At 45.1% G+C, this 14,177-nt stretch overlaps 1 protein-coding gene across 1 annotated transcript in view; it reads right to left on the reverse strand.

The window, feature by feature from the left end:
- Positions 1-393: 393 nt before the first annotated feature.
- The window catches only part of LOC147613151 (uncharacterized), a 30,224-nt gene continuing 16,440 nt past the window's right edge, over positions 394-14,177 (reverse strand). The window contains exons 6-9 of the mRNA XM_086782435.1: positions 1,505-1,579; positions 1,337-1,412; positions 1,029-1,231; positions 394-899 (exon numbers count right to left, since the gene is read on the reverse strand). Of these exons, the coding sequence (XP_086638561.1) occupies positions 864-899; positions 1,029-1,231; positions 1,337-1,412; positions 1,505-1,579 (390 nt within the window). The 3' untranslated portion in view covers positions 394-863. The remainder of the gene's footprint in view (positions 900-1,028; positions 1,232-1,336; positions 1,413-1,504; positions 1,580-14,177) is intronic.

Genomic DNA, 14,177 nt, shown 5'->3' on the forward strand with positions numbered 1-14,177 from the left:
AGAAACACACACACACACATCTATGTATAGTATATACACATACATGCATGCCTACCTAGTTGGTGACTCCCTATCCTCGCTCTTATGAACACAAGCTCGATAAAGCCATCCTATTCTCCAACCTCTGACCAACTCAAGAGGGAATTAAAATATATATATATATATATATATATATATATATATATATATATATTGTGAAGATATGAATAATGTAATAGGGGGGGGGGGGGGGGGGGGGGGGGGGGGGAGAACCGAGATCACTCGGGAAAGGCAAGTTGAAGCTTGAGTAATGAACAGCTATTCTTATCTCTATAGATAGGTTGGGATTATCGCGCCCCAAAGACGTCGTATCATACTTTCACACTTAGATATAGTTATTTGAGCCGGATGTAATTTGCAAAAGAATGCCGAGTTAACTGTGGGCTTTGATATATATAGCAATAACCAGTATGCTTGGACAACCAAAAAGGAATAGCTCAAAGCAATACAAGTGTTCGCACAAAAAAGGATATAGATACTTTGACCTGCTGTCTGGAAAATCAGCAAGCCTTCCAAGGTAGTACACGGTTGCCATAATGCGAACTCTTGCTGTGTAAAGTTGCCATGAACATATGCATACTTCCATCACCCACTAAAGAAAAAATGTGCTCATGCCATCTTCCTCTGAGGGCTCGTGCAAATTTTAGCTTATACAAATCGAGGAATGACATCCAGGCAATGGGGAGAAAGAAATACAACCATTGTGCAGTATTTGAGAGCCATAAACATTGGTGGGCACACCTGAGTCTACACGCATGTACAATCAGACTCTGCCTTCAAAAAGAGCAGGTGTTGATGCCCTTATTGATTCAACTTTGCCTTTTTTAAAAGAGCAGATTCCCACGATTTTTGGCTTCACCCTGCAAGGTGAACCATTAACAATAAATAGTTTACGTAACAGAAACCTGGGGATGGGTTTGAGGGCACACTCTCGTCGCCAAATTTCTTTAATGAAAAACACCACTAGCAATTCGGCAGAGGAATTGTACCAGTAGATTTGGTGTAAAAAACCTCTTGTTTGTAAATACCCCCGCCGAAGTCTCCTCGTTAATATCCATCCATTGTTGGATCAAGGTTTCGTCAGGCACCATACTGATGTCGGTTACGGTGAGTCGAGGATATCCATTATCAGAGGAACGAGATGGAAGATCCCGCATAACCCACAGAACCACCAGGGAAGGTATAGACTCTCCTGCAATCACATCATTTAGCAGTTTTTCAATTTCAAAAACTAAGAATCTTAGCTGCAGATACAACGTTGCTGCAAAAAGAAAACCTAACATCAACAAAGATATACCTATGAAATAGTATGAAAAGAGGAGGGCAGGAAACTGATCGCCGTGGAAATCTTGAGACCTCCATATGTTCAGTGCCTGCAAGATTTGAAGTTGCTCATTGGATCTTTTTGATGAAAACAAAAAATGTTCTGCCATGTAAGCTGTTTAGCAAGGCAAAGAAACATTACGGGGATATTCATAAACAGTACTAGAAACGCTTGCAGCGAAAAGCACACAACGGAAACAACTGCCAGGCCTGCAACCTGCAAAAGCCCACACCACAGTCAGAAAGAAGAAATGCATTTTAAGTGTTATGTCCAATTAATTCTCCTTCTACGCCTCCGGAAAACTCCTGGGGTTTTTACCTTTTACATTGAGCCACTTCCGTTGGCATTCGGAGTCTCATGTGTGTCCCCTCGTGTGTGTGAACAGCCCCTAAAAGGGTTATTGTTCTAGTAGTGCGTGAACACTCTCTTATTAAGTGGATAAGATAAGTGTGCAATGTGGTGTGATATTTGCATGGGTCAAAAAAATAGGTTGCAAGCCTACAAAAGCCTTGTACTTGGTGAGTATCAATCACTTCTTCTATCAATCAAGCAACCATCATTGAGTCATGCAATACTCTCTTTTGAGCATTCTCTCTCTCTCTCCTTACAATCATTGAGGATGGATTCATCCAGCAACTGGGCTACCTGAGTGTTCACATGTCCCATGCCATGCGGATTGCGATTGGCCAGATATGGGTTTCATCCCACCGCCTCAGAGTGGAAACAGATAAAGTTGAGCGTATCTTCAAAGTGGGGAAGCTCACACGGAGACCTAGGTATGCCGATTATGCTACACAAAGGTTGCGATAGAGGAGCAGAGAGTATGCGGGGCCTGAGCTGGTGGGTGCAGGCGAGCATGGCAGATCTAGCAAGCGATGGCAGGAGCAAGCGAATAGTAAGAAAGATTCTTAGAGCAACTCACATGGTAAGAAGACCACAGATGACAAAACCTAAGAAGACACTAGCGGATAAGGTCAAGGAGGGCATTTTTGGAGATTATCTCCAGCTAGAGGAGCAAAAGCGGTATGTGGGACAGAGCCGATGTTTCTTCTGCCATTATGTGGGGCATGGCAAGAAGGATTCCACCACCAAGTGGGACATTAAGAAAGCCACCAAGTTGCCGTCCTCTATAGAGGCCCACCGCCACCGCCACAGCTACACCTACACCTCCACCTTCAATATCTAATGCCGTTCAGCTCTTGCCTGCTTTGAATCTAGTGCCTCTAGTGGTATTTGATGATAAGTAGGAGGGCGAGGCTGAGGGGTAGACGAAAGCTTCAACAAAGGCACAACAATTCATTGTCCTTTTCCATGTGGGAAACTCTGAAAACGCCATCTCTTCAAAGTCGGTTGCTAAGATGGGATGTACCTTAGTGTCACATCATCTGGTTGTGAACGGTTTTACACCTGGTCTCCACGAGCACATCACTCACAAAGCTCAACAGTTTCAATTCCATGTTTAGAAGGCCACATTTTAGTGAGATTTCATTGTTTCCCCACTCTTGTGGTTTGACATGTTTCTCGGCAACTAGTGGTTTCGAGAGTTTGCGCCCATCCTTGGTGGCGGGACACCTTCACTATTGTTGAAGGTCAACTTGAGCCTGTCATAACTCCTGGGGATAGGAGAAAACCTTGATTTCCACCCATGTCTCATTGGCAGGCCCATTTTACGAAAAAAGTACTTCAGCAGGATGCTAAATAAGGCTTTCACCCCCCTACTAAACCTACCCATCCCACGTCCAGCTTGACCGTGGGTAATGACAGGTAGAATGATTCTGTTTGCTTTCAGAAAAGGTGTGTTGATTTGTTCGCAGTCAACAATTCGCTGTTCATCAGACATCGGAACCTTTAGAGCAATGGTAGGTCTCCTTTTGCGATTTCAAGACCATGTTAACTTCTGCCCAAGTTCCCACCCATTCATCCTGAGGATCATTGGATTGAGTTGGTCCTACAGAACCTCCCAATAAGTTTCCCTACCGCATGTCCAAGGCATTGGAGGGCAAGCTAGAACAATATTTGTCCCAGATACTCCAGGCTCGATTTATTTGGCCACCATCCTTCACATTTGCTGCACACATATTATTTGTCCAGGAGAAAGATAAGACTACACGTTGTGAGGAGCAAAATGAGCCCCTCCTAAAGATGGTGTAGACAAATGGAGTATACAAAAGATGGTGTGAAATGGATCTCAAGGTGACAGGTGTGGCGTGGCAACCACATGGATAAGGCGTAGGTGCTTGAAACGAAAATGGAAAGCGTGTGGTGTAACGAAGATGATGGGTGGCGAATGGTTCTGGAAGAACAGTCAAGGCAGCGATGGCTCTATGAAGGCCAAGGGAGATGATTTTCAAGGATACAGTGGCAGAGGGGAGGTGGGCTTGAGAGACCACCAGTAGAGCTACTGCAAGAAAGTGTGTCCTCTGTGGTTTCTTTTATCTTCATGAGGGTTGCAGGCTAGAATACCTGCAGTTTATTTTCAAGTTTATAGAGGGGAAGACAATGCAGTGAGAAGGGAGCTGTTTGGGTCAAAGCAAAGGAAGAGTTGGAGAACAGAGTCGGCCAAGGTGGTGTGTTCCCTGAGACTTTTGAACCGCACCTTTGTTAGAGACTTGGTCCATTTTGTTTCGTCTTCCACTGTAGCTGTTGAAGCCAATGTCTTGAAGTTGCCGTCGCCAGGATCTACCTGAGGGGGAACCCTGTGTTTCTTTTGTGTTTTCTTCCCGTGTTGATGCCTAGGTCTCAGGGTTGTTGAGACAGTGAAGAGTTTTCTTGCATATCTGAAGCAGACAGAGAGATCGGGTCTTCTTTGCTGTCTTGATGTTTTGTTATGGTGAAAGTGTGGTTTTGTTTGAGCTTATGGAGTTGGCCTCCAGTGGGTGAGTGTCTGATGGCTAGAAAATTGTTTCTGAGTCATTTCTGATTGTCCGAATCTGAAGAGTAAGTACAGAGTTGTTTGTGAGTCAGCTGGACATCAGAACTGTCAGCTGCGGGTATAGAGGGCTTGCCTTGACTAGTATGAGTTGGTGTGCCGTGCTGTGAGCCTGGTCTGACAGTTTGGGACTGTCAGCAGTCAGAAGTCGGAAGGGCTAGTGGACAGGTGTTTTTGAGGTAGCTATGAGTCAACTGTTGTCAGCTAAGTGTCCCTTGTGATGGATCTGTGTGTGGTTTGAATGTTCTGAGGATATAGAAGAGCCAGCTGACATGGAGGAGAGAGAACCTGCATCAGCAGAGTTAGTTGTGCAAGTCTTGAGAAGACAGTTGGTTTGGAGGCAGTTGTGGATCAGTTGTAATCAGCAAAGGGCTTGTAGTGTGATATACTTGCAAGTTTGCTGCCCGAGGGCCTGTGTGTGTCAAAGGACATTTAGAGAAGGTGTCTGTCTCAATAAAGGCTTCAGAGTCAAACGATTTTGCATCAGAATTCTGAGGTAGAATTCGGACAGGTTCAGTTAGAGAGGGGTCAGAAGAAGGTCGACAAGTGTGCAGGAAGATCTTGGGGATTGGGATATACGGTCAGCTGATGCTGGAGGACAACAAAGGGAGCCTGGACAATAGATTTCTGTCTGGGAACTAGAGGAAGACTTCGGAGGCAGAATCAAGCTGTTCTGTGTCAGCGGAGAGGAGATTTTGGTCAGCTATGGTCAAAAGGGGCTTTTGGGTGAGTGATTAGAGCTTTTGAAAGCTTGGGCTAACCTGATAGGATAGCCAGAGGAGGCAACTAGGCCACAAAGGGAAGTTGGGAGGGTGAAGAAGTGACCTATTGAGTCAGCTGGAGGGCTGTGGACAGGTGCAGGTCTGGTTGGTGCCCTTGGAGCTCGGATTTTGGTGTCCCCCAGTTCTGATCCCACTATGTCTTCTTATTGTGTGCCCATTGGTGGTGTAGTAGAGGCCATCACCCAGACACCACACATTGTTTTGGTGCCCCCACTTAGGAATCAAAAGGCTTTTGTGAAGGGCTTTGGTTAGCAGGTTGGAGTCCACCTGTAGGTCAACTCAGGACCTATGGCTGATTTTAGATCTAATGTGTTTAGAGGTGAGAAGGGTGAGGATGTCACCCAATTTTTGAGAAGGATTGAATTGGTGGCTTTAGGCAATGGCAGGGATGATGATGCCTCCAAGCTGAAGATGGTTAGCCATGGACTGGTTTGAATATAAGGCCTCAGATGCTAAGAAGGCAAGCTGGAATAATTTGAAGGAAGCCTTGAGGAGGAAGTTTGGGAAGGTGGAGACTCCAGAGGGCATGTGGAGAGAGCTGACCAGGCTGAGCCTGGAAGAGGATGAAGATGTGCCAGACTTTGTAGACAGGTTTGAGGCAGCGTGGAGGAGGATGGTGAAGAGCTTGGGAGAAAACCAGGTTCCTCCTGACTTCCTGAAGAAAGACAGGTTTGTTGGAGGACTGAATAGAAAGGTCCAAGAGAAGGTGGAGGTGAAAGACCCCCTGACTTCTGCAGAGGCTATAAGGACTGCTGTTTATCAAGAAAGGAAGGCAAGACGGAGGGCTGGTATGTGTATGCCATCCATTATGCCAGTTAGAGTGGTTACATTTGATGTGTTTGATGTGTGTCCTGCTAGGGACAGTGTGCAGGTTGTAGATACCTGTGTGAATGCTGTGACAGAGAGTGCAAGGGCAATGGAGCAACATGTTTGTGAAGCTGCAGAGAGTGCAGGTTGTATGCCCGTTGACCCAAGTATGGAGATAGTCGATGCTGTTAGAGTATTCATGGAATGCCCAATGGTGGATGAGTCAACTGTGGAAGGATGGATGATCCCAAGTGTATTGGAAAAATCACAGGGGTTAGAGTTGGGGTCTGCAGACTTGTTTTGTGGTGAGGTAGAGTGCAAGGTGGAGAGTTTGGTAGAATTGCCTTTTTATGATGATACAGGTGAAGATGGTGCTAGCATGAACCAGCAGGCATATGTACATGAAGATATGGATAATGGCATGGACAGTGCAAAGGGTGCTTGGTCGGATGATGCTTTAGAGTGTCTCCACATTATTTGAAGGACCCGTGGATCAAGATGATGATGAGCAGGCCGGTACCTATGTGAATGCTGGAGTGTATGTCATTGATGATGAGCTTTTAAATGCCATGAGCAGGTTGTGGGATGAAGAGGCTGAAGATATTGACCAGGAGACTCAACAGGTGTTTGATCTGGGCTCTTTATTTGATGGTGTTGAGAATGGTCTTGATGAGGAGGTTTTTTGTAATGGTGAGGATGGATTGGATAGAAATGTGTGTAAAGGTTTGGTGGAGCTACAGAGAGTTGTAGAATGTGCAGCGTTGGATGGAGAGCTCAAAGCTGTCAAGGATGGAAAGGCTGGGAGGTGGTTGGACGGTAAGAATGCTTGCATAATGCAGCCAGGAGATAAGGGGACCTTGAGGTGGTCTGAAGATGGTGGGCAGATTTTTGACCCAGGTGGTTGGTTAAGTGCAGCTAGGTGGTTTTGGGGCATGTTGTTGTTCCCTTTTGATCTAGGAGGGAGATGAGAAGCTGGATCATGTCTTTGCTGTAAATAGAGTTGTGTAGAGTATTGTGTGCGTAGAGAACAGTTTGGAGCAGTGCTCGAAACGAAAATGGAAAGCGTGTGGTGTAACGAAGAAGATGGGTGGCGAATGGTTCTAGAAGAACAATCAAGGCGGCAATGGCTCTATGAAGGCCAGGGGAGATGATTTTCAAGGATACAATGGCAGAGAGGAGGTGGGCTTGAGAGACCACCAGTAGAGTTACTGCAGGGAAGTGTCTTCTGCGGTTTCTTCTTTATCTTTGTGAGGGTTGCAGGCTAGAATACCTGCAGTTTTTTTCCAAGTTTATAGAGGGGAAGACAATGCAGTGAGAAGGGAGCTGTTTGGATCAGAGCAAAGGAAGTGCGCGGGAATAGAGTCGGCCAAGGTGGTGTGTTCCCTGCGACTTCTGAACCGCACCTTTGTTACAATCTTGGTCCATTTTGTTTTATCTTCGATTGTAGCTATTGAAGCTGAAGGAACAGGAGAGCAAGCTAACTCTAGGTGCAGAAAGGAAAGATGGCAAACATAATGAAATGGAAATGAAAGCAACGAACAAGTACTTACATGTAAGATAGCTTGATTTGATTGATATTACACACAAGAAAGTACATCACTCTTATAGAGTGAACACACACACTCAAGTACCATATGCTTATGGGATAACTCCCAAAGTGACACGTGGCACTCTCTCACGCACAGACTCATAGACTAGTTCCTAGTATACACTAGAACACACTCTTTGACTATGATTTCTCCAACATTCCCCCTCAGAGAAAAGAGTGTGAGACTCAATACGCAAGGAGTAAACCGATCCCCCCTCCACCGCAATACTGCAAAGAGCGAGTCCAACTGACCAACATCTCCCATGTGTCACTGACTACTCAGTCAGCTTGCGACCAGCAGTGAGAACCATCACTCGTCACCCCCCTCTTACTCTGAACTGGGTGTCAATACTTCATATCAAAGTAAAAACAAAACACATTTTTGGGGGACAACCCAGGGCAGAGGACCCTTATTGACCATCACACATCACACTGTTTACTTCATCCATTTTATGCGTAATGCAAGGGCAGAGCACCCATACACACACAGAAGAAATCAGAAACAATAATCTTTGTCAGTGACATGGGTAGAAAGTGCATGATCTTCAGGAAGCTCGTCTGGTGGTTCATCAGCAACAACAAGATTAGCATGGTGTTGCTCTTGTTCTTTCTCCTTCTTCTTGAAGCAATTGGCCTCAATATGACCTTTCCGCTTACAGTATCTGCATATGATGTTTTTGTTGGCTTTCCATTTGCTGGCGGAGATAAGCGCCTCTTCAGTACTTGAGGTCAAGGATGTAGAAGTGGTTTCCTTGTTCCGGCGGTCTTTCTCAATGAGAAGAGCAACCAAGTCATCATATGTAGTAGTGGCCAAGTGTAATACTTCAATGGTCTGCTCAAAGTGAGAAATGCCTTGCATACTTTTGATTAGTACTGCCATCTTGTCCTCATCATCTGGAGAACACTTCAAACTTGATAATTGTTGAACAAGAGAATTAAATTTGGAGAGATGATCACTTAGCTCTTCACAGCTAATAAAACTTCAATTTCAGAAAAACTTTGAAATTAGTGACCTTGTTACCAAAGATGCTCTTCAATCGATGCCAGATCTCCTTAGCCGTGGATGTAAAGTCGACGTGATGAATAAGAGAGTCCGCCAGGCAGAGACCAATGAAGGCAATGGCTTTTGCATTTTGCTGCTTCCAAATTTTCCTTTGTGGCTGATCCAGTGCATCAAATGTGTCGTTCTCAACAACTTCCCAGACTCCTTTACGCATAAGTAGCAGCTGCATCTTGGTTTGCCATGTGGGAAAGCCTTCCCCCTTGAACTTATCAATGAACAATGTACTAGAAGATAGCGAAGTCATGACTCAAATCTGAACTGAAAATTTTAGCTCAAAAGACTTGAAGGTGCAGCAGATAGGTAGGAAGTTTTTACATTCATGTGAAAGCCTCCCTATTTGCAGTGAAGTGTGAAGCCAAAAAGAAATAAGAACCTTATCCCAAACAAATCCCAAATAAAGGTTGTGAAACAAGTGTTGGAGAAGACTGGTGACAAGTGAAAGACTGGGGGGGATGCGATGGAGAAGACTGTGGTGGGCGATGGGATTGGCGTGAGCAGCTGAGGACTTGCGACGACTTCATGCAACCGGAGCACGGACAGTGGGGGACGAGGCCCAGCCATTGCTGTTGCCAGAGCTTGCCTGCGCCAACACCAGCTCAAGGGGTTGTCTAGCACGGAGCGCGGCCAATGGGAGACGAGGCCCAACCATTGCTGTTGCTAGAGCTTGCCTGTGCCAACGCCAGCTCAAGGGGCTGTCTAGTGTTCAGCAGAGTTAGTTGGTCCTGTTCTTTTGCAGAGCTTTTCAGGTTGCGTTCAGCAGAAGCTGCGCTTCACCTACACTCAGAGCCTCCATGTAGTTGTGTTTGCGTTCAGCAGAGTTAGCTTGGAGAGGTTATGGCAATGATGCTCATGCGGCGGCAAGCTTTAGAGAGCCAAAGAAGAGGCTGGTGGTTGTGGGTAGTGGGCAAGATGGTGGTTGTGTTGAAAATAAGTGCACACTAGGTGTACTATTTCTCTAGTCTACATTTGTCTAGTCTCAGTTTTTGTCTTAAGTCTTGAGTGTGTGCCATGTGGCACCTCTATAATTGTCCCATAAGTCAGTCTACTCTATCTTGTACTTCTCACCTATATATTGTGGGTGTCACATCAATGAAAGTATCAATCTTGTGTCTTGTCTACACTCATCTCAAGGTATGTCTACGCTTTGTGTCTTCTTCTAGTCTTGCTTTCATTTCAGTTTCAGTTTCAGCTTTGTCTCTACCCCATTTTTCATAACATGGTATCAGAGCAGGTTTATCCTGGCTCCCCTCATCTTTGCCCCTGTTTCCTGTGAGCGACTGCCCCTCTTCTCTCTCTTGCTGCAGTCACTTGGTTCAGAACAAGCCGCCGCCTTTGCTGTTGGCCGCCGCTTAGCTGGGTGCTGCCCCTGCTCTTGGTAGTCGACCTGCTGCTGTAGTAGCCCAACAACTATCTGCCGCCACATTTTTGGGAGCTGCCTCACGTTTTTTTTTTTTTTTTTTTTTTGGGCATCTCACCGTTTCTATATGTTCGCTCCTGTCCTCTAGTATTGCACATGCAGCTAGTCATATCAGTAAGCAACCCGCCGGCCTGAACTTTCTGTCCGCCCACTTTCTTGCTGTCCGCCCTGTTCAGGCTCATACAGCCCGCTGTACTGTTGCTACTCTCCTTTGGCTGCCTTCTTCATCGACTCAAGGGTGCGCATCATCTAGAAGCAGCTGCAGATCGACTTTCCTCCTGTTAACGAGCTATTTGCTGCATTCAGTTCTGCCATCGCTTCCTCTTGAAGAGTCTACAAGGTACTGTGCATTGTCTCCTTCAGTTTGCTGGTCAGTCCTTTTCTTATCCTCATATCTGCAAACTGCTAGTTCCTCATGCTTCGATGGGCTGTCACATGCTATGGCCTTGACAAGTGGTGAGAGAGCCGGCTTCTAAAAACAGTTTGGATCTCTTCTTTCATTCATTTCTGCAATCTTGTAAGGGAATAGACACTGCCCTTGCTTTTTTAGCAAGAGGTAAGACCTTCCCACATGGCCTCTTCTACTCATTCTCTCATGTCTATTGACAAATTCAATGGGTCCAACTTTCATACTTGGCAAATCAAAATCAAGTGCCATCTTATGAAAGAAAGTCTTTGGGATGTTGATCACCATGCTGCTCCCGAAGATTCCGACATTGAGCAAGTTATCACTTATGTTCCCACTGCCAAGAATGACAAAGCCTATGCTATCATCTTGCTCGGTCTTGGAGATGATTACATTCATCACATCTCCGACATACAGTCTGCTTCTCGAGCATGGATCACTTTGGATACCCTTTTTGAACCCCGCTCTAAAAACTCTAAGATTGCACTTATGATCTCATTCTTTGATCTATATATGCAGGAGGGAGCTACTATAGCCTCTCATGTCAATTATTTTCGCAGTCTTATGGTTCAGCTTGCATCAGTGAAGTCCCCCATCTCCGAAGATATTGCTATTGCTGTGCTTCTCAAAAGCTTACCTGACACCTATGCTACTCTTGTCACTACCTTCAAGTATCACAACAATCCTACTCTTGAAGGTATCATCAATGCTCTCCAAGAAGAGGAACGAACAAAACAACAAAAGGTAACTGACACTGCATTTTTAGCAAAGAAAGGAAGTTCTAAGGTAAGAAAGCCTTGCACCCATTGTGGAAAAACTAATCATATGGAGAAGGACTGCTTCAAGGCTCATCCATGCACCATTTGTGGCCGTGATAATCACCGGGAGAAGGACCGCTACTCTAAAACCTCTACATCAGCCCCTGCATCTACCTCAGCCCATGTTGCTGCAGCATCTCCATCAGCAGATCTTGCTGTTCATTCCTCATATGATGAGGAGTGGGCTTTCTGATTACTTCACCTTTCTTGTCTACCACTTTGACCACCGATGATGTAGGTCAAGGAGTACTAGTGTCTTACTCATTATGCTTTTTGACCTCTCTCTTGTCCCTACCCAAGAGGCAGAGATTGCCCTTGAGGAGGGGATGTCTTCAAGGTCCATCTGTTTGTCTACAGTCAGGTCTACAGTCAGTCTTCTGTCTATCTAGTCTTGTCTGTCTGTCTATTTGTCTATCAATCTGACTGTGTCTTGTTTTAGATCCATCTTGTCCCTATCCTTGTGGACCCATATGAGGATATCACTTGAGGAGAGGTGTCTTAGGATCTTTGTCTGTCATGTCTTCTGTCTTGTCTCTCAGTCTATAGGTCTTTATGTCTGTCTTCTAGTCTTGTCTTTCTGTCTTCCTCCTAGTGTCCACTTAAGGAGGGTGTTGGAAATAAGTGCACACTAGGTGTACTATTTCTCTAGTCTACATTTGTCTAGTCTTAGTTTTTGTCTTAAGTCTTGAGTGTGTGCCATGTGGCACCTCTATAATTGTCCCATAAGTCAGTCTACTCTATCTTGTACTTCTCACCTATATATTGTGGGTGTCACATCAATGAAAGTATCAATCTTGTGTCTTGTCTACACTCATCTCAAGGTATGTCTACGCTTTGTGTCTTCTTCTAGTCTTGCTTTCATTTCAGTTTCAGTTTCAGCTTTGTCTCTACCCCATTTTTCATAACAGGTTGTGGGCAAGATGGTGGCGAGATAGCTTGGAGATGGACAACCAAAGGAGGAAGGCCAAGTTCCATTTGTGGGTTGGCCTTCACCCCCCAAGGGTTGCCCATGGAGAAGCATGGCTCTAATACCACATGAAGGAACATGAGAGCAAGCCAACTCTAGGTGCAGAAAGGAAAGATGGCAAACATAATGAAATGGAAATGAAAGGAAATGAAAGCAATGAACAAGTACTTACATGTAGACCAAGATAGCTTGATTTGATTGATATTACACACAAGAAAGTACATCACTCTTATAGAGTGAACACACATAATGAAATGGAAATGAAAGGAAATGAAAGCAATGAACAAGCACTTACATGTAGACCAAGATAGCTTGATTTGATTGATATTACACACAAGAAAGTACATCACTCTTATAGAGTGAACACACACACTCAAGTACCATATGCTTATGGGATAACTCCCAAAGTGACACGTGGCACTCTCTCACACAAAGACTCATAGACTAGTTTCTAGTACACACTAGAACACACTCGTTGACTATGATTTCTCCAACAGAAGCCAATGTCTTGAAGTTGCCATCGCCAAGATCTACCTGAGGGGGAACCCTATGTTTCTTTTGTGTTTTCTTCCCATGTTGATGCCCAGGTCTCAGGGCTGTTGAGACAGTGAAGAGTTTTCTTGTATATCTGAAGCAGATAGAGAGATTGGGTCTTGTTTGTTGTCTTGATGTTTTGTTATGGTGAAAGTGTGGTTTTGTTTGAGCTTATGGAGTTGGCCTCCAGTGGGTGAGTGTTTGATGGCTAGAAAATTGTTTTTGAGTCAGTTTTGACTGTCCGAATATGATGAGTAAGTAGAAAGTTGTTTGTGAGTCAGCTGGACATCAACTGTCAGCTACAGGTATAGAGAGCTTGCCCTGACTGGTTTGAGTTGGTGTGTAGTGCTTGTGAGCGTGGTCTGACAGTTTGGGGTTGTCAGCAGTCAAAAGGCCTAGTGGACAGGTGTTTTTGAGGTAGCTATGAGTCAGTTGAGTGCCCCTTGTGATGGAACTCTGTGTGGTTTGAATGTTTTGAGGGTATAGAAGAGCCAACTGACACAGAGGGGAGAGAACCTGCATTAGCAAAGTCAGTTGTGCAAGTCTTGAGAAGACACTCGATTCGGAGGCAGCTGTGGATCAGCTATAATTCGCAAAGGGTTTGTAGTGTGATATCCTTGTAAGTTTAGAGGTGCCTAAGGGCCTGTGTGTGTCAGAGGACATTTAGAGAAGGTGTCTATCTCAGTAAAGGCTTCTGAGTCGGACGATTCTGCATCAAAATTCTGAGGTAGAATTCGAATAGGATCGGGATATAACAACAGAGAGAGCCTGGAGGATAGATTTCTGTCTGGGAACTAGAGGAAGACTTCGCAGGTAGAATCAGGCTATTCTGCGTCAACTGAGAGGAGATTTTGGTCAGCTGGAGGTCAGGTGTGGTTAGGAGAGGCTTTTGGGTGAGTGATTAGAGCTTTTGAAAGCTTGGGCTGACCTGATAGGACAGCTAGAGGAGGCAACTGGGCGAAAAAGGAAGGTTGGGAGGGTGAAGAAGTGACCTATTGAGTTAGGTGGAGGGCTGTGGACAGGTGCAGGTCTGGTTGGTGCCCTTGGAGTTGGGATTCTGGTGTTCCCCAGTTCTAATCCCACTGTGTCTTCTTATTGTGTGCCTGTTAGTGGTGTGGTAGAGGCCATCACCCAGCCACCACACAACGTTTATATGTGGACTACAAGAACTTTATAAGCTCACTATCAAGAATAAGTTTCCAATGCCCACGATTGAGTACATTCTAGAGCGTCTCGATGGTGCTAAGATTTTTTCCAAGATAGATGTCAAGAGTGACTACCATCAAGTGCGGATCTTTGAGGCCGACAATCCACAGACGACTTTCAGGACTAAGCGTGGCCATTATGAGTTTGTGGTGATACCGTTCGAACTCACCGATGCACCTGCAAAGTTCAATAACATGATGTCTCGATGTTCATAAAGCTCATTGGAAAGTGTGTTTGCATCTTCTTGGATGATATACTTATTTTTTTTGCCATTGTAGAGTAGCATGAGCGGGATGT

Source organism: Cibotium barometz, chromosome 44, assembly GCF_041138505.1.
Source record: "Cibotium barometz isolate CiBa-2024 chromosome 44, ASM4113850v1, whole genome shotgun sequence".
Taxonomy (NCBI): Eukaryota; Viridiplantae; Streptophyta; class Polypodiopsida; order Cyatheales; family Cibotiaceae; genus Cibotium; species Cibotium barometz.